This window comes from Vipera ursinii (assembly GCF_947247035.1).
Source record: "Vipera ursinii genome assembly, chromosome: 3".
Taxonomy (NCBI): Eukaryota; Metazoa; Chordata; class Lepidosauria; order Squamata; family Viperidae; genus Vipera; species Vipera ursinii.
Genome location: NC_139516.1, coordinates 50,199,808 through 50,220,335, shown reverse-complemented (window position 1 = coordinate 50,220,335; position 20,528 = coordinate 50,199,808). Strand labels below are relative to the sequence as shown.

The 20,528-nt window shown below is 35.0% G+C and overlaps 2 protein-coding genes across 4 annotated transcripts; one reads left to right on the top strand and one right to left on the bottom strand.

The window, feature by feature from the left end:
• Positions 1 to 159: 159 nt before the first annotated feature.
• On the top strand, positions 160 to 8,601 carry OARD1 (O-acyl-ADP-ribose deacylase 1). Of its 2 annotated transcripts, XM_083360441.1 has the most exons (6): positions 160 to 818; positions 3,619 to 3,763; positions 4,728 to 4,786; positions 6,629 to 6,741; positions 6,857 to 6,904; positions 7,605 to 8,601. In XM_083360441.1, the coding sequence occupies exons 1-5, from the start codon at positions 783 to 785 to the stop codon at positions 6,861 to 6,863; spliced, it is 360 nt and encodes a 119-aa protein (XP_083216567.1). In that variant the 5' UTR covers positions 160 to 782; the 3' UTR covers positions 6,864 to 6,904; positions 7,605 to 8,601. The 2 variants fall into 2 exon arrangements, with proteins under 2 accessions (XP_083216567.1, XP_083216566.1); XM_083360440.1 differs by lacking the exon at positions 6,857 to 6,904 and having other exon boundaries at positions 180 to 818; positions 7,605 to 8,041.
• Positions 8,602 to 8,690: 89 nt separating this feature from the next.
• On the bottom strand, positions 8,691 to 18,347 carry APOBEC2 (apolipoprotein B mRNA editing enzyme catalytic subunit 2). 2 transcript variants are annotated; one of them, XM_083360438.1, is made up of 3 exons: positions 17,817 to 18,347; positions 10,452 to 10,987; positions 8,691 to 9,005 (listed from the first exon to the last, which is right to left on the bottom strand). In XM_083360438.1, the coding sequence occupies exons 1-2, from the start codon at positions 17,942 to 17,944 to the stop codon at positions 10,453 to 10,455; spliced, it is 663 nt and encodes a 220-aa protein (XP_083216564.1). In that variant the 5' UTR covers positions 17,945 to 18,347; the 3' UTR covers positions 8,691 to 9,005; position 10,452. The 2 variants fall into 2 exon arrangements, with proteins under 2 accessions (XP_083216564.1, XP_083216565.1); XM_083360439.1 differs by lacking the exon at positions 8,691 to 9,005 and having other exon boundaries at positions 10,451 to 10,987.
• Positions 18,348 to 20,528: the final 2,181 nt, after the last annotated feature.

The following is a 20,528-nucleotide window of genomic DNA, read 5'->3' as shown; positions in this document are numbered from 1 at the left end:
ATGCTTGCGCGAGCTTAAAACTGCACGCATGCGTTGGCTCCTTTCGAACTGACGGGTGCGTTTAGGCCGTTTCTATTCTCTTTCAACACTTCCAGTCTCGAGGTGGATTTTTCTACGCATGTGCGGAACAATTTTTTTTTTCCAGAAGCTTTTTTTTCCCCAATAGCATTTCACGGACCTCCTTCCTTATATAACGCATGCTCTCGGCCGGGGCCATAGAGTCCTTTTCCTAGGGAGGCTCAAGTAAAGGCTGACATTTTGTCTTTTTTGTTTATGGGGCTCCCGAAGAGTGTTGTCATAACAGAACTTAGAACTTAGTGGGAGGCGAAACCGAGTGCTGCCGTTGCCAATCTAAGCTGGTGGCCGGTGTGGTTCTTTTTTTTCTCCCCCGCCATTGCTGGCTTAGAGAGTTGGCGGGCGGGGGCGGGCTAAGGAAAACGACGTCATGCCTTGGAGGCGCCTCGATGGGCGGCCACCCGCCCTTTGGTGCAGCTTTGTTGTTTTCAAAAGCAGCGTTTTTCTGCCCCTGTATAGGTTTTTACACGCGAGAGGGCGAAGGATGTGTGTTAAAAAGTCTCAGAATTATTTTTTTTCGGGGTGGGGGGGAAGGGAAGGTTATCGCTGTGTAACTGGTGCCCTAATTCGTATTTGATAGTTTGGGTTTACAGCAATTTTATACTTTTTTAGTAATCAATTCTCTCTGCTTGCTTTTCCTGCCATGAATATGAAAATTATTATTTTCTAGTCTGTAGCTGAAACAAATCCCTGTCATCTACACAGTTATGGCTAGTTCCCGGATTTCTGGAAATGAAGAAAGGGTTTGTAGCGAAGTTTTTTTTTATTTGAAATTCAGTTTTGAATTTTAAAGATAGTTTTATTTCTCAACAGAAATTAGCTGGTTTGTTTTTTTAAAAAATACCATCTGGTATGGAGGATTGATTTTAGGGTTTTGTTTGTGCAGGAAAAAGTAATCCTAAATCAGATTTGTAAAACTTTATTGGAATTAATTTTTCCATAGGTTTCACTTCATCTTAGTATGCTAGCCATATAGTTCTGCCAAATAGGTTATAATACAATCCATTTTCAGTATTATTCATATTTTATCCATCCTTTAATAATACATTTTGCCATGTCTGTAAGTCAATGCTGTTGGTAGTTCTGCCTTTTCCTCACCCAGCTACATCTTTTGACAGGCTGATTGCTCAGGTGTAAAACATTGTCTTAAAAAAATTACTTAGAATGGCTGACTCTTTGTTTTTTTCCCCTTTAATGGATTCATACGAAAATTGATCCCTTATCATTTGGCAATTTCACAAAGCAGTAGTTAGAATGCTATAAAGTATAATATAAAGCAGTAGCTCTTCCTGTTCTGTTTAAAAATTTAAAGTTACTGTATACCAGGGGTAGGCAACCTTGGCTCTTTTATGACTGGGGAGTTCAACTCCCAGAATTCCTGTTTATAAATGAGGAATAGCCAGCCTTTTTATAGTAAGAATGCATTTGGAATTTCAAGAGTAATTTTGTGATTCATCCACTCACAGAATGGCTAACATACTAAACTTTCCTTTTAACAGAGTGGCTACAATCTAGTAGAAACTTTGTGGGGCCAAGAGGAACAGTTCCAAATAAATATGATGCTAAAAGATGGGAGGTTTGGAGCCTAATGGTATCAGTGCATATGTCTGGATGTACATTTGCTTCCATGCATATTGCATTGTCTTGCAGGCTATAGACTTTAGGCACGTTGTGCAGAGCTTGTGTTTGCTACTCTAAGTCATAAGTCATGCTTGAAAACCACAACGACATGAAATTCCAAATTACCGTATGTGAAATTTAATGTGATCTGATTGAACTTCACTTAAGAATATTTTGTGAACATCACTTTTATATGATATATTATCATATATATGATAAGATATACACATCTTTTATATGCTATATAAATTAAATTAGAACATTAATAAAATTAGAATAGATCATCTAAGGACAAAAATTCTCCCAAATAGTTCCTCCTTTGCAGATCGCAAACAGGAAATAATTATACAAGGTGAAGTCGAGGGTGAAGCTCACTTGTATTTTTACCTTCTGCAGTGTTATTGATTTATATTATAAAACAAACTATAATATAAACTAACCCAATTTAAATTGTGTATACTTACTTGAAAGTAATTGGAGCTTGCATACAGTTCATTGAATGTTGAAATTTTTGTATGACTATTTAATATAGATACAGAAAATGAAGGTTTAAGAATTGTTAATTGTTAATCACAGATAATATGCCCTTAATCCAATACTACAGGTCATTAAAGCAAAAATTGTCCTAAGGTTTTCTACCATCTACTGTTTACAGCATAAATGATCTGTTGATCGTTAGCATGGAATACTTAAATTGATTTTACGTTACAGCATGAGTACCCAGAATAGATTGCAGTATGAGTCTATATAAGAAGTTTCCCATTATCTCGAAATCTATTTTTGTATGGCATGAAGCCTTAGATTTCTGTGGCATAAATTAATTACTCCCCTAAAGATTTATAATTATAACTTTCCTGATATGTTTGCAGTGAAATACGTTTTCTTACCAGATTCTGCTATGTAGAAAAGAATAGTAAAATATTCAGTGGCACTCTATAAAGTACTGGTGGTGTAATCCATTTTATAAATTCCCCAAATGCCATTCACAGTGTCCACAAATACTCTAACTTGGCAGCTGTAGAACTTTGTTTGTAAAACAAGTTAACCAGTTGTGCCCACTTTAACTGTGGTCAGTGTAATAATTCCATTGAAGGCTTTAAGAAAATGATTGCTTAACTCAATGGAAGTTCCTTTTGACGAGAATTATGATTGTGTTTCAAAACCAAAATTAAAAAATTCATTTTCCTAATACAAATTTAAAAATAAGAAAGGCAGTTGAAAAAATTTAACAGTATTAAGATAACAGACATTAAAATAAAACAAATCAGTAATCCAGAACATACAGAGTTCTGGAAAGCCAGGTAAGAAGCTGACATTAAAATAAAGCCAACATAGTATCAAATCTCCAAGATGAGGAGGATCCTGAATCTAGGTGTTAGATTTTAGAAGAGTCCCCTGTTTCTTTGCACAATGTACAGCTGTGAAAGAAGAGAAAGAGACTTTTAATATTTATGTGGATATATATACCAGGAGGAGTGATCCTTTGGATATTAGAGAAAACAACATTGAACTGATTATTGGAAAGGAGGATGCCAAGAAATCCCATGGTGGTAGGAAATCAAAAAAATGAGAACGTGGCAGTGGCAAGGTAATATAGTGCTGTTGCCCAGAAAACTAAATGAAACCACCAGGAGCTAAACTCAATTTATGGATGTTGGCCCCTATGTTACTGAATGCATAATACATATTTTTCTTGGAAATAAATTCTATTTTATTGTTTTGTGTATATCTCAAAAGAAGCCCTATTTCATATAGTGGGAAATTTAGTAAATACTTATACGGTAAGTTCATTGTGTTAAAAGAGTCTCTTATTATGTGTAGTAGTCAGCAGCTTAAACTGTGACATCTTTATATATTGCCTTACATTTTCTAGTTCTGAAATTTTATCTCATATATTGAGTCTTCTCTTTCCTTTTTACTCAGATTAAATATGTACAGGGAGATCTTTTTACTTGTCCAGAAACAGATTCCTTGGCTCACTGTATTAGTGAGGATTGTCACATGAGTGCTGGCATAGCTGCTATTTTTAAGAAGAAGTTTGGTGGCGTTCAGGAACTTTTAAACCAGCGTAAGTAAAGGGCCAAGCTAGAGCAGTTTATAAAACCACAGAATTTAGATATTTATTATACTTACTATACAGTAAAAGTGAATGTTATGCAAATAGATTTCTTCAAATGGCAGAAACACTTCCACTCCACTAATACCTTTATAATGTGCTACAGATGGGTGTTTTTTGAGGGGGTGTGTGCTTCTAAACTAGCTTTTGAGGGCATTTAGTGGTCAGGGTCAATTGTCCCACTAGAAACAAAACAAGTACGGTATAAACAGTTAACTAACAAAAATAATACAATTATTAAGTAATATTCAGGATATAATCGGTAGTTAAGCTTGCCGCAGAAGAGATTTAACTTGCTGTAGTTACATGACTATTTCAAATGGAGCTACTAATTTTCATCATATTGTATGCCCCTGCCTTGGGAGACAAGCAGTCAGAAGTTCATTACTTTTTTAAAAAAGTATCTAAACAAGGCTTGTGTTAACAAACAACAGATGAATAGAATGACTAGGTTAATGAAGAGCTTACTTTGTATGTCTTACTTTAGCTCTATGTCTGGGACTTTGGAGACTATTGATGGGGTGAGAATTTTATCAGTACATTATAGTTTTTAAATGCACCCTATATGTTATTCATTTGTTACCAGCTTATTCAGTTATATCGTCTAGTTATGTGGAATTGTAACTTAGAAATGTTAGAAATAGGACAGTAGCCATATTACCTCACTATTTTAGAATGAATCTTATATAAGCACTCATCTAATTTTTACCTACACTTGATTAAGTTACTCATTGAATCCTGTGCTGTAAATTTTTCACATGTAATCTATATATTGTTTGGTGTCTGTCTACAAATATATGAGAGTAAGGGATGACCATTACATGTTTATTATGATAGTTTTGAAAAACAATAAACATATTTTCAGTACTTGGAGATTAGGAATTAACTGATATTTTTTTTAAAAAAATTCTAACAGACAAGAAGACTGGAGATGTGGCTGTTTTGAAGAGGGAAACTAGATATGTGTACTACTTGGTATGTTTTGGGGCACATTATTGATTCTAGCAGAAGAATACATATTCTAGAGATAAATATAGGATTTATGCATTAAGTATTATGATTGGCAAAGTTAAGCAGCCTCTTCATTGACAAATATTGCTGAAATTTTTAATAAGGAATTCAAATGCAATGTTTGCTGTGCAGTGGTTAGAATGCAGTATTGCAGGCTAATTCTGCTGACTGCCAGCAGTTCAATTCTTACCAGCTCAAGGTTGACTTAGCCTTCCATCCTTCCGAGGTCAGTAAAATGAGGACCCAGATTGTTGCTGATTCTAAACTGCCTGGAGATGGCTGTAAAGCACTATGAAGCGGTATATTAGTCTAACTGCTATTGCTATCTAATAAGTTCTCAATTGACATCAGTTAATCACGGTTTTACTGTGATAAGTGTAGTATTGTTTCAATTGTACTAAAAAAATTCAATGATTTTTGAAGTTATACTTCAATCTTTATAAATTAAACCAAATCGTTTAAAAGTAACATTCTAAGTCAGTTAGATTTCTTCTAAATAAAAAGTGTTTATTATTTTAGTATATTCTTATTATGTCTATCTAAAAGCAAGTAGTGAATGGGTCTGAAGAATTTTAATTAAATTTAATTTATCTAAATTGTCATCTAAAAAGACGTTTTAAAATTTATTCTATTTCTGCTTTTTTATCACAGCACAGATTAAAACACCTTAGGAATTTGACTGATAAGTTAGGGTGCCCTTTTATATTTATTAGTTGGTTGGGTTATATACTTTAAAAGAATTTTTAGATGAAAAACCTGTTACGTTGTTTTTGAATGGAATTGTAATTTGAAATATGATTGCATTATTTTAAGAAATTTCCTCAAACTAATATATTTAAATTCTGTCAGGAAATGGAATTCAGTGATTATATGATTGTATAATACAAAACAATCTTTTTATTTCTCTATTTTTTAAAAATGGTGAATATTTAACCACAAAATGTCAATATTTGTCAAGGATTCTTGACAAATGATTCCCATCCTAGGAATCAAATTTAAAGTATATATAATCCATATTTTTTATCATTTTAAATCTGAAAGAACAAACGTTTTCTTCATGTGACAAATTACTTCTAACATATTTAAATTATAATGATGTAATTAGATCACTGAGTTCCAATTTGGAGGGATACACTGTTTCAAGATTAAAATTTAATTAATTAATTTTAATTTAATTTTAATTTGTTTAATTGTGGGCTAGTCTTATTTAATTCTGTTTTAAAGTGTACTTATTTGTATTGTTTTAACTCACCCTGTAAACCACCCTGAGTCCTTCGGGAATAGGGCGGTATATAAAATCAATTAAATAAATAAATAAAACCTAAGTCTCCAACTAAAAATAAATTCAAGCATGCCTATTTTGTTTTCTTTTCCAAGTTAATTATGTAGGATAGTGTATTCTTGTGATCTGTTTTTCACTACCTTAAATAGAGACTTCCAACTTTTCCCCTTAATATTAATCGCTGCATCATCAATGAAAACGTTTGAGGATTATTACATGACTCTTTCCACAATGTAGTCTACAGAATCTCATTACAATAATTAAGTAATTTTATAAACTTTAATTTTAAAGATTTAAAATCTAATACATGAGAATAATATATTAATGCAATCTTTTGTATGTCTATCCAGAAGCAAAGTGCGTTGAGCTTAGTAGGATTTATTCCTGGATTAATGCTGCATTTGGAACATGTTTATGAAAGATTTCCCACTGAATTTACTGAAATTTCTAAATAGACATATAACATGCAGCACAAAAAGAATCAAATCTAAAATGTGTCTCATCTACATTTTACCACTTTTTAGATTTCAAAGAACAAATATTTTCATAAACCGACATATGACAATTTACGGAAATGTTTAGAATCTATGAAAATCCATTGTCTGAAAAATGCAGTAATTCACATTTCTATGCCAAAGTAAGCTCATTTTTATACTGTAATGTTACTATACTGTATTATATTTGCGCATTGACAGCTAAAAAAGTTTTTCATTGCATTTTTTTTTACTTTGAAATATTTTGTCTTTATAAAGGCTGTAAAGCAAGGCTCTATAATAAGTCCAAAAGAACTGGAAGAGCTAGTGAGTTTTTATATTAAGTACATTCAGAACACATTTTTGTATATTTAAAGCAAAAGACCTGTTTTCATTGATTTGAATTGGAAATGTTATTAAATGGAAGATAACATTTTTCAAGTTCTATATGTGATTGTATAACTGAGAAAATGTACTTTGAGAGCACCACACTTCTATAGCTTAAAAATGTGACAGAAAATGGTCATATAGATGAGTTTCCAAAACAAATCTAGATTTTAGCTTTGTGATATACCTAATGAGCTAGTGAATGAATTTTAGTTTCTTGGGATGTTACACGCTGTTATATTTTTTTGAGCCACAAGACTTCTTTTCCACCTGTGGGCTAATAATAATAACCATAGGGATGTTTCTTTAGGACAGGGGTGTCAAACTGCCGGCCCAGGGGCCGGAGCGTCACGGAGAAACCGCGTCCATCCCATTTTCGGCAATGGGAAAAAGTTCCGATATGTTGCGTGATGTCACGTGACATCGCGAGTTTGACATGCCTGCTTTAGGATAAATCAAGAATTGTGACTATATTGAGATACTTGGCATGCAATTAGTATTGTATCATATTTGCATCTAATATGTTGGTTTGAACTAATCCTTATTTTGGCATTGCTTATATGCTTCCTATAAATTGTAATGAAATAAATGTTTCAAAGAAAATGTCCAGAAAAGACACCTATATCCTCTTATGTTTCAGGATTGGTTGTGGACTTGACCGTCTAGACTGGAAGAAAGTTTCAAGAATGCTTGAAGAAGTATTTGAAGATACCAGTATTCATATTACAGTTTATACTCTTTAATTTCTAATATAATTGTCTTTTCAGTTTGATGTTATATCCTTGTATCTTAGCTGGCATGTGCTGATAAAATTATCTTAATTCTAATTTCCACAATACTTTAAGTCATCTGCTGACTCAAATTTAAAAAAGGTCAAAATGTACATTCTAATGTTTGGATACTTTGTATATCTGTCTCCTATTTAGCAATTGGAAGATGTTATTTTTTATCTAGATTGGCAATCATAGAAAAGATTGGAATAAAGTGGGACATTATGTTTCAGTTATAGATTTAAATGTTTACCAAAAAATCAGATGTTCACATATGTAAATAAAAGACCTTTTCCAAATATGAGTTTGATCTGTTTATGCCTTTAAAATACTGCAGTATATCAATTACACATATTCCTGTCCACCCAGATCCATTGTTGAAATGTATGGGGGTGCTATTTAAGCATTCCATGAATAGGTTCATATACATCGTAGAATGCTGGATCAGATTTGCTTAGGTGGTTTCTTTTACAGAGTACATACTGCTAAAAGAGCAAATGAGTGCTAGATAAAGTAAGTGTGAATATGAGGGCATTTTTGACTCATCTCAGCCAAATTTTTAATAAAAATGGATAATGGAATAAAAATCATATTTTAAATCTGTGAAAGATCTTTTCAAATTAGAAGTGTAATTGGGGACAACTTACTGAAAATTAGATGTGTTTAGTGAGATTGTATTCTTTTCATTTGTTTAATTTTTTTAAAAAAATGCTTTAAATTATAAGCTGAGTCAGCAGGAAAATATTTCTCATTGATTAACAGAAACCATTTTTTTTTTAAAAAAATGCTAATCAGTTCACATGTACAAAAATATTTTTACCTCCCTCAACCAATGCTTTGTGAATCGTCACTGCCCATAAAATAATCAGTAATTCCTCTCCCTGTTACATTTCCCTTTGATTTCTCTCACTATTCACTGCATATTAATTAGTTTTAAAAGTTATTAAAATACACAATTGTTAAATTTAATTTTTGATGTTTCTTTGGACTTTTCTAAACTTAAAAGTGATAGAATTTTGCTTTGATACTATTCTTTGTCATTCATAATGTTTTCTTCTATATGAACAATAGCACTGCAGGTTTATCTATTGAAAAAAAATCAAATCCCTACATGCACCATAATAAATTTATTTTTAGTCTATCAGCATAGCAGTGTGTCAGCTGGAGACGTCTGGTGTTTCCTGTTTCAAAGCAGCTCTGGGAAACTGAGTTGAGAGCCCAAATATCAGTATATTATGCTTGTTGCTCCATTGGGTTGGCACACTTTTTTCCTGGAGAGACAGAAAAAGAGGCACAAAATGATTTTGTCAGCAATATGGTGTTTTATTTCTTGCAAAATAGGAGAACTAATACAAATGTTCCTTATTTTTCAGGGGGTTTGATTTCTTCACTTGTCTACGGTAAATTCATAAAATCCATTTGACACTATGTAGTCAGAGACACTTTATTAATAGCTTCTTCAAATCTCTGCTGATAATTTTATAGAGATTGATATGGGATTTTTGCCACGTAGGAAATGAGATAGGTGGCCGATAAATTTCCTAAACAAAATTAATCTTAATGTTATATTTTAAGATTCCAGTTGAATTTTATTGTAATTATGCATTTTAGTTGATTAAAATACTCTAAAATATTATATCTGTTCTTTTTTATATTCTGATTCAAACAGATTTGTAGTATGGAATTTGAACTGCAGAAAATCCAGCACCACTTGAAAAATGCATCACTATAATATATTTCTGTTTAAACAGATTAGCAAATGAATTAGGGAGAGAGATGTAGTTTAATGTTAGAGCATTCCTTTGCATTCAGAAATACTGTGTTTCAATTCCACAAAAGTATTGCTCCCTGAAACCTTAGTAGCTGTTACTTTTCAATTACATCAGTATTTTTCAAAATTGGCAACTTTACGATGGGTGGACTTCTACTCCCAAAATTGCACAGCGAGTATACTGTGGAGTTCTGGGAGTTGAAGTCCACACATTTTAAGAGTGCCAAGTTTGAAAAATACTGAATTACAATAGGTAAATCATATGTTTGGCTTTTTGTAAGATCGTTTCTTATATTTATTTGCTATTTCCACCTATCAGTTTTTGTAACTGACCTAATGTAGATACATAAGAGTCATTGCCATATGGAAGTGTGAATGAAGAAAGAATGGATTCCATGGGATCCAGACTCTGAAAGCCCTATGGAAAAACAAGCTGATCTGTGGGTCCAGGTGGGAGCAGAAATAGTCTCGTAAAAAGGCAATGGGTTTTCTTTTAAAAAAGAGGTAACTCGATTTTGCCTGTCTTTCACCAGAGAAGTGGGATCACCTCTCTTCCATGGTTGACTGAAAGCCAGGAAAGAAAGATTGCAGTCATGTAGAAATCTGAATTAAAGATTGGGGAATTAACAATACATGCTAGAGATTAGTGAAACACAGTATGCAGATTAGAATTCTGGGGTCAGCCTTTAGTTAAATGTTTCTTGATTAACCTAATGGCGCGACATTATTTCCCCTTGCTGCCTCCTGGGTAAATCTAGAGGGGTTCTGGAATGTGCCAGTGGTTGATAAAATAGGACTCAGTATACGTCTGCAGTGAAATGCAGAGATGTGTGTTCTAATCTGGCCAAAGTTGTCACATTAAAAACCAAAATAAACTTTTGTTTCTTATGGTGGTCTGAAAAACCACCCTAAACAGGGAGATTTCAAAGTCACACTTAACACTAACCTCAGTGCAAAAGTTCAGCAAGCTTTTCTTCATAAAATTGGAAGTTCTCTTGAATGTCTTCCCAGGGTGTGAATGCCTTTGCTTCTTCTTCCTGCTCTACAAAGTTTTGCCAGACATATTCAAAATCTTGAGGTTTCATGATCCTCAGTTTACAACCAGCTGTTTTCATTTTCTTCAAGGCGGCTTGCATGTCAGGCTCCTCCCACATGAACAGACGACCTACTGAAACAGAGAGGTGTAGATTCTTGTTCTTCTGAAGTGCTTTAGCTATCCGATCAGCACAGCCTACACAGGGGCTACAGCTGGCGTACCAGGTGACATTGTAGCGCAAGGCAGACTCACACTTGGGCAAGACAGTATTGAAGAAGGCATCCTCTGCATGGGCTGCTGCATGTTCATCTTCCAGGTAGCCCCGTAAGATTTTGGGCTCCTTGCCCTGAATCTCTATGATGTAGCACAAGAAGGTCTTGTTTCTTCCTGAACTGTATTCGACATTCTTGAACTGGAAATTGAAAAAGCAGGCTGGAAGCCGTTCTCTGGAGAGAAGAGTGAAAGTATCAGTGTGGATACAGAGCTTATCATGTAACCGCCTGTACGGTGTTGATTTTGATAAGAGAATTTTAGGACAACTCTATTGTTCCCCAAAGTATACAAGAGGGAAGCTTAACCTGACAATAGCTATTTCCTACTTAACAGTTTATGCAGAAGCAATCTCACCAATAAGGAGGTATGGAATAAAAAATGGCTAGGAGTTTGCTTTGAATTGGGAAAAAGTAAACAGAAATGAATCACACAATATTACAACTATCACCCGCTTTTTGTTGTTGTTTTCAGAGCAATTTTTTCCATGCTGTCTAAATGTAATAGGCAACATTTCTCACCTGGATAAAGATTACAGAATTTCAATTTAATAGTTTAATTTATTGGGATTTAAACTGGAAAGTTGTGCAAAGGGTAGGCTGTATGCTATATATTGTTTCTGTAATCTATTGGAGATATATCCAATTAAAAGCACAATTTATATTTTCATTTTCTTATTTTCTAATGGTGATGCAGTCTACTAGAGAAATATATAATTAGTCTACACTTTTGTTATCTAAAGCCATTTGTAAGTACTTTACTAACATTTTCTTTTCTGTCAGTTTTGCCCTCAGAATATATTTGTTTTACCTCATATAGATTATACAGTCAATATTATCTAATATTAAAAAATAAAATCAATAAAACAAATAATTCTTATTTTACTGAAAATGAGTAAAATAATTCTTGAGTCCTTGAAAATAAACCTTTAAAAACATTTAGTACTTTTCTTAATTGCAATGTACTTTAAATAACTTGTACACCGGAAACCTTGTGGAAAATAAATTTAAATCATCTAATGTCTTCCTTTCTTTATTATTCTTTTAAAGATTCCCAAGTGCGTGTTCAGTGAGATGTGAATGTGTGAGAATACTACAGAATATTTTCAATGGTAAATTAATAGGAAAGGAAAAATGCTTAATTTTCCTGTCCTGTTTTTAATCCCAGTGTCTCCAGCAATAACGTTAACAATATGAAGAAGCCTAGATGTTGTAGTGTAGGATGATGGTATAGATCAGAGGTGTCAAACTGCCGGCTCGCGGGCTCGATGTATCATAGGAAAACCGCATTGGTAATGGCAAAAAAGTTGCAATATGTCGCGACACGTCACGTGACCTTGCGAGTTTGACACCCCAGATATAGATAGAAACAGTAGGATTGTACCTCCAAAACATTTACAAGCCTTTTTCTGCAGGTCTGAAGCAATAGCAATGGGTGATATATATATATAAAGCAAATCAGTCTTCATAACATATCTATTCACAGACTTTGGATGCATTCATGTCTCCCTTATAATGATGATTGCTAGGAAATTCAGCCGTCAGCACCTCTTCAATTATCCTGATTTCTTAGGCTATTGATCTATACTGCTGTGAAGTATGAGATGGACAGATTTTAAATTAAACTCTCCTTTCTGTATAATACTGATGTACAGTTTATATATGCTGTTAGAAAGTTAAAGTTAGAAAGCTTTAAGCTCTTTTTTTGAAAAATTGTTTATGCCTGTTATTTTCCCCCTCTTGGCTCCAACTACCAAACTTTTACACTACACATTTTTTGGCAGAAGCTCATTATTGATGAGTACTGAAGTAGTTTTCTCATTATTTTTGTTGACCCTAGGAATTACAGATAGTCCTTGACTTACAACAGTTCATTTAATGACCGTTCAAAGTTACAACAGCACTGAAAAAAAATAATTTGTGACCCTTTTTCACACTTATGACTGTTGCAGCATCCCATTGGTCATGTGATCAAAATCCAGATGCTTGGGAAATGAGTCACATGACTCTTGCAGTGTACAGGAATCATGTCACCTTTTGTGACTTTCTGACAAACGAAGTCAATGGGAAAGTCAGATTCACTTAACTGAGTTATTGAATTAACTGCAGCGATTCACTTAACAACTGTGGCAAGAAAGGTCATAAAATTGGGCAAAATTCACTTAGCAAATGTCTCAGTAACAGAAATTTTGGGCTCAATTGTGGTCGTAAGTCAAGAACTACCTGTATATCCATATATTATTAGAGGAATGTTTTCAATCATTTCCAGTGCTTTTTTTGCCTACCCTACAAGGTTCCATCCAAAAAAGGTGCCGGAACTCCGTTCTGAGCGTTCTATGACAAAAAAGCCCTGATCATTTCAATATGATTATGTGAAGGGTGTGTCCTGCAAATAATTGAGTCTTCCACTCCATAAATCTGATTTTTTTTAAAAAAAAAGATAGATGTTTGTGTTTGGCTAATTAAATTTTTTTTAAAAAAATGTTACTGACAGATCAAACAGAAAATCTTGTGATATCTTTAAGATTAAAAAAATGATTATCTCACAAGATTTTCTGAACTGCAATACAGTGTTAGTTTCATTTCCACATTCAAATAAAATATAGAAGCCCAAAAAGTGATGGTGGCTGTGCACAAGGGTTGTTAGGTGTGATATTAGCATTTTGTACTAGTGAATGGATTGGTCTGTATTAATCTGTATTAAAGAATTTTGAACCTCTTAATTGTAGATTAGTTCTTTTATGAAAAGTTATATTTTTAATATTCTTCTGCCTGAGGAGAGCCATCTACCCTGAGACCAGTGATAGGATGCTATTTCTGCTAAGTTATTTATGTCTTAAAACTGCTTGTAAAGGAAGCTGGCTTTAAAAAAACATTATGGATTTCAGGTTTTGGCAACTATGCTGACCAGGTTTATGTCTGGGTAGCAATTTCCATCATCCCTGATTGGTGGATTTCCCTGCTTCTTTACCCCTCCCATTCATGCTGGAAATCAAGTACCAATTACATTCTTTTTTGTGGAAATCTTTGGGAACTAACTGTGGACTGGTAAAGAAACCAAAACCCATATCATTTGGGCTAGAATGGCAAACTGCTAGAACGCTTGTCAGTTTCACCTGGTTAAAAATAAATGAATAAAAGTTCACCCTTTTACTATTCCATCAATGAACTTCTTAAAATAATCACAATACAGATAGTTCTCAACTTACGGGCAACATTAGTCTTGGAACGTCTGTTGCTAAGTGATATAGTTAAGTGACTTGCATCCAATTTTATGACCACTTTTGCTGCAGTTGATAAATGAATCCTACTTTTCCCATTGACTTTGGATGTAGATGACGCCTGGGAAAGTTGTAAATGGTGATCACATGACCCTGGGGCACTGCAACCGTCGTAAATACATGCCAGTTGCCAAATGCTTAAATTTTGATCATGTGACAGTCATAGGTATGAGGACCAGTTGTAAGTGACTTTTTTCAGCTCTGTCATAACTTTGAACAGTTATTAAATGAATGTTCATACGTTGATGACTATCTGTAATGACAACACAGCTTTTCATTGGAACAGCAGCTCAGGATGAAAAGGCTGTGGAGGACAGTGACAAGAGGAAACGGAGTGTTTTGCCTACAATACAATAACCAACTGACTAAAAGCATTTTCCTACTAATTGCCAAAGTGTACCAGGTAGACAATACACTATTTATGCGCCAGAAGTTAGGAAACACTATTTTTTGATTTAGTGTAAGAATAGATAGCAGGTGCTTGCTTGCATTGGTGATGCGATGGGGGCAGGTTGAGGGTGACATCATATTTACCTGGCAGGGAGATAACATTTTCATGAATTGGTTCTAACTGCTTAATTTTGGCTGCAGAACAATGTAGTGTAAATGAATGCTCCATATATCTCAAGAAATGTACATGGTTATCTATAAAATAAATTATCACACTGAAAAATGGGGCAAGGAATAATCTTAATTCTAAAAACTGGTCAGGCCATAGGACAGTTCCACAGTTACATCTGTTTGGGATGGGGTTCAAAGATACTTTGGCAAAAAAGCAAACTTGTAATCTAGTGATTGTAGCTGAAATGTTTCAACTGCCAGGGATAATTAGGCAGAACTGAGGTTTTTAATTCCTCATTAGCTAAATGTCTTTTTTCATCAGGCTAATATGTAAATAATTGAAACTATAACTTAATTTTGTGGCCGCAGGGGGTGATGTAAATCTTAGAATAATACTGTTCATGGATAAAACATATTTAAATTAAACCTGATGAAGAAAACTGGCATCTTATTGCAGATGAAATGAAATTTAACAACATCACAACAGTAGGCTACTAATGTTCCTTTTATTTTAAATAAGACTCAATCTATTAATTTAAAGTAATTTGATACAGAGTCCTTAACTGAAAATTTTAGGTCTGGGCTAAAATTCCAATATATAATCATTCTAATCTAATCCATGGTGACATTGTTTCGATGACATGAGGCTGATGGTGAGAAAGACCTCACCATGTGTATGACCTTTAGCTACTTGGAGATAACATGAAATATAAATATCAATACATTAAAACATTATGCTTTCCTAGTTCCCCAGGGTACATATTTGCTTTTCTAGCAGTGTAAACAGAATTAAAGACTCTGCCTTCCATGATCCTATTTAATTTTTGGCCTGTCACTCTCTCTCAGTCCAACTCACTTCACAGGCTTGTTGTTGTGAGGAAAATGGGAGGAGGAAGGAGTAAATAAATAAATGATCCTTCATAGGGTATCCTTAAATTTAAGTCACATCTGCTTTCAGGTGAAGGAGTGCACTTGGACTTGAATGACATGCTGGGGAATCACACACCAAAGAGACTTATTGAGGTCAAACCCAAGATTAAATATGATTTATTCCACTCACAGGTAAGCTTAAAATTACATATTTAAGTAATACTATATCTTTTAATAAATATTAATATGAGTATCCTCCAGTCACAAATTTGATAACTTTTGTTATGATTAAAATTACAGTTTAACAACTTTTGACAGTCCTTGGGTGCCATTGCCTATTGAGGGGGGAGGACACACATAGCCTTGGTCTTTCAATCAATACTACTTTTCTTTTCATTAGAAACTATTACTTAGGCAGTAGTTCCTGTAGGACAAAATACCTCCAAAGTGTTAGAAGAGGGAGCTGTGAGGACTGTATAGCAGTCCTAGTCTTGTTGATCTTGTATGGTGCTGAAACACCATTACCCCATATTGAACAAGTTCATTATGAATCATGAACTGGGATTATTTTATGAGGACTCTAGTGCAAGGCTGTCCAACCTTGGCAACTTTGAGACTTGTGAACTTCAACTATGGCTGGCTGAGGAATTCTGGGACATGAAATCCATAAATCTTTAAGTTGCCAAGATTGGACACTCCTGCTCTAGTTCATAATCTTACTAGGGAGTTCAATGGGATTTATTGCCTAAACGATGGAGCACTTGCTTACATTCTTGCTGTAGTTTCAAATAATACAATACTCTTTGCAGCAACACTGACATTTACAAATTGGCCCAAATTGCCTTGTTGCTATTTATGCCATTAGACCAGGCATGTCAAACTCGCAACGTATCTTGACTTTTTCCCCATTGCCGGCAATGGGGTGGGTGCAGTTTCAGTATGGTGCATCTGGCCCGCGGGCCGGCAGTTTGACATGCCTGCATTAGACAAAGGAATGAATAAAATTTAGCCATTGCTCCACCCTGGCATGGCTTAAAAAATTAATGCCTATCATAAGAACTGAATCTTAGAGAGCTTTTATCTAGAATCTTGTCTATAGATTTGGATAATAGCAAATTATACTGTAGTTTCAGGATTTCACTGCAAGCTTCATTTATTAACACTTGTTTTTCATAGGTCACATGTATTGGTAAAAAACAAATGGCAAATAAATGACTTGAAAATATACTACTGTAGCTAGATCCTTCAGTGATATTTATGGTAATTCGGTTTTTTTAATGTACAAAATGAAAGCTGAACTGCCCCAGCTGAGGTTCCAAGGTGCCATCTAAAAGATTATAGGATTTGAAATCCAACAAATATGAGTGGTACTTAGTTGATAAAAGGTCTGATAAACCAGTTATTTAATTTTTGATTAAATGTGTGCCATCAAGTCAGTTTTGAGTCTTAGCAACTACACAGATTGAGTTTCTCCAGGAAATATAGTTACAGTAGTTAGTTGTAAAAACCATGAAGATAATGCTACATGTTTGATTCTGAAATCATATCAATATTTAATTCAATTATAATTTTAATTCCATATTTAATAATTGATACTAAATATTATAAATGCTTAGCAAATTTTATTTTCTCATTTCCCCCCTCTATAAATGATTACAATAAATAATTCCTGATACAGAATGATCAGGCTGTTTGTTTTTTTAAAATGTAGTTCTCTTATCTTAATCCTTTCAGAGTTATCCAATGAACTTACCACTCACTGCTGCAATTAGGCCTTTCTGATTATCTGATTTTAAATACCTCCAAATAAACTAGCAGTTCTTATTTTTCTAGGATATGAATTAAGCCTTAAGTTTCTCCAGTTCTAACCTTTCCCTTTACCTATCATTGCTTTTTAACAGAATTTTGGATGTGGAAAAAATGCATGCTTTTAAGCAGTCTTATGAGCTTTGCAAAGCAATACTCTACAGCCAAGTCATAGATAAGATTTATTTTCTTTTTTTCATTTGCAAAGGGAGAATAATCATTTCAGTGCCACACATGATCATGCTAAAATAAGTGGCTTTGCTCCAGATATATCTCAGCTCAGCCTGGCTGGATATAATTTAAGTCTCTCCCCATTTTGTTGCAGGTCTCAAGATACAATCTCCTTTCATTATCAACAGCAAAATCTTCACATGTGGAGACTGGCATTTCTTTTTAAAGAAATCTGCAGACATGATCCTGGTTAGCTTACGCAGATTTCTAAGCAAGGAGTTGCTCCTGTCAACTTGACGATGAAATAGGGCTCTTACCCTGTGACAATTTCAAAGGGTGGCAATTCCTCCAGTTCCTTTGGCTTTTCTGCCTCCGCAGATTCCTCTGCATTTTCAGCCTTTCCACCATTCTGGGCTACTGGAGGTTCTTCCTGCTTCTCAGCCATCCTGTTGTACTGTAGCGGGTACCTAAAGACCACAGCGGTGGCCAAAAACTGGACACAGGCTTCAGAAGCAGAAATGGAGCAGGGAGGGAGACAAGAGAACTGTCTGGCAGTTCTCAGGAGCTATATATGGAATGGGAGCAGTGGCAGAGATGGGAATAGGCTAGGATGACCCCCCCCCAGCACTCTCAGATATCACCTCTTTCACTTTTAACTCTGGCCTGAGACATTCTTTTGCTCCTTTTTAATTTTAAATATGAAGTGATGAGTGGAGGGTGGGTGGATTAGGTAATGGAGGGATGCAAATGTAGTCTATTTATCCAAAGCCATGACAGAGAAATCTGACACGGTGCAGGAAAGCTGGCCACTCTCCTAGGCTCTTGGACTTACCGAGATGCCTTCTTCCTGCCTCTGAGGGACCACCTTCCAGAGGTGCCAAAAAGAGGCAAGTAGCTTTGCTAAAAAAAAAAAGTTCCTTATATTATTAGGTGGAGCTGAAATAAAATGTTGTCAGAAGGTTGAATTTTGTTCCTGACGTGAAAGTGACAGCTTTAAGATGCCTTACTTCCCAGGCAAATGTACTGAAAATATTTCAGGTGAAAGTACTGCATTATTATCTGAACCTAATTGATTTCAGTTTTCCTCACCTCCTTAGGCAGCTGACAGAAAACCTGTTGGATACAGTTAGACTTTTATTGAAGATTTAAAGCCTTCTAATGCTCAGCCGATTTTTTTTTCCTCTTGTGTCTTACAGTGAATCTTGGTAGTGTGAATATTGTGCTCAGCTGGAATTCCAAGTTAAGGGACTAGCACCAACTGCTATTAGCTTGAGGTTTGTTGTTGTTGTTGTTGTTGTTAGCTGCGAAGTCGTGTCCGACCCATCGCGACCCTATGGACAACATTCCTCCAGGCCTTCCTGTCCTCTACCATCTTCTGGAGTCCATTTAAGCTCACGCCTACTGCTTCAGTGACTCCATCCAGCCACCTCATTCTCTGTCGTCCCCTTCTTCTATTGCCCTCGATCTTCCCCAGCATTAGGCTCTTCTCCAGGGAGTCCTTCCTTCTCATTAGGTGGCCAAAGTACTTGAGTTTTAGCTTCAGGATCTGGCCTTCTAAAGAGCAGTCAGGATTGATCTCCTCTAGGACTGACCGGTTTGATCGCCTTGCAGTCCAAGGGACTCGCAGGAGTCTTCTCCAGCACCAATGTTCAAAGGCCTCAATTCTTTGGCGCTCAGCCTTTCTTATGGTCCAACTTTCACTACCATACATTGCAAATAGCTTGAGGTAAGAGATTAAAATACGAAAAAGAATGTGCAAATGAATGTGGAAATGTGTAAAATCTAACCAGATGAGGTATGAAATTGATTCTGCTTGAGATACGGGATGGTATATGCCAGGGCTAGGCAACCTTGGCTCTTTTATGACTCATGGACTTCAACTCTCAGATTCCAGCTGGCTCAGGAATTCTGGGAATTGAAGTCCATGAGTCATAAAAGAGCCTTGGTGGAGCAGTGGGCTAATGCCTCCTTAAGTAACACCAGCTGCCTGCAATTAGTGCAGGTTCGAGTCCCACCAGGCTCAAGGTTGACTCAGCCTTCCATCCTTCTGAGGTAGGTAAAATGAGGACCCAGATTGTTGGGGGCAATTAAGCTGACTTTGTAAAAATGCCGCTTGGGTGTGTGTGTGTGAAAGCCCTAATAAGCAGGCATATACATAGAATGAAGGCTACTGCTAAGCTTGTAAGCCGCCCTGAGTCTTCAGAGAAGGGCGGGATATAAATGGAATTAAAAATAAATAAATAAAAGAGCCAAGGTTGCCTACCCCTGGTATATGCCATGGACTCTGCAGCTGGTTTGTAAGAAGTAAAAACTTGATGCCTCCTCTGAACTGCAATTGTTGCTGGTGCAAGGAAACGGAAGTGCACTGATTTTGCTTGTTAGAGCATTAAAGAAATATACTTATTCATTATTCATATTCATATTAATTCAACTATATTATTTTGCAGAAAATTATATTACTGAGACATACAAGGTAGAAGCTAAAGTGCTTACACATGGATCTGGTATGACAGATAATCTTGCACTTTGTACTCACTTTTACAACCTTTTTTTAAAAAAATATGCTTTATCAAAACTGCTTAATGTTTGACATACATTGATACATCTCATGATTCTCAATTCTTTCTGATAAATACCTATTCTATAGAAAGGTAATTTGAAAAAATAACACACAAGAAAGCAATCAACAAGCATATTTGTAAAATATATACATTTGCAAATACATATTAGCCATATTTACAATTAGTATCTGTGTAATTTACAAATATATGTAATGTGAATTTAAAAATAGTGGCATTTTTTGGACTTGTGGAAAGTCCTTTGGCTTATGAAAGATGAGGCACTTTTTTGCAGATTCATTTACCTTCTGCAGCTTTTTCAGAATTGAATATTTGAAAACAGTATTCAGAATGGTTTGGAATATTGCACAAATGGCTCTGTTAGAGAAAAGGGAAACAGTGAAATATTTCTGACACAGTTTTATTGTTTTTCCCATAGTGTTAACTATGTTCAAATTCCAGCATCTCAAA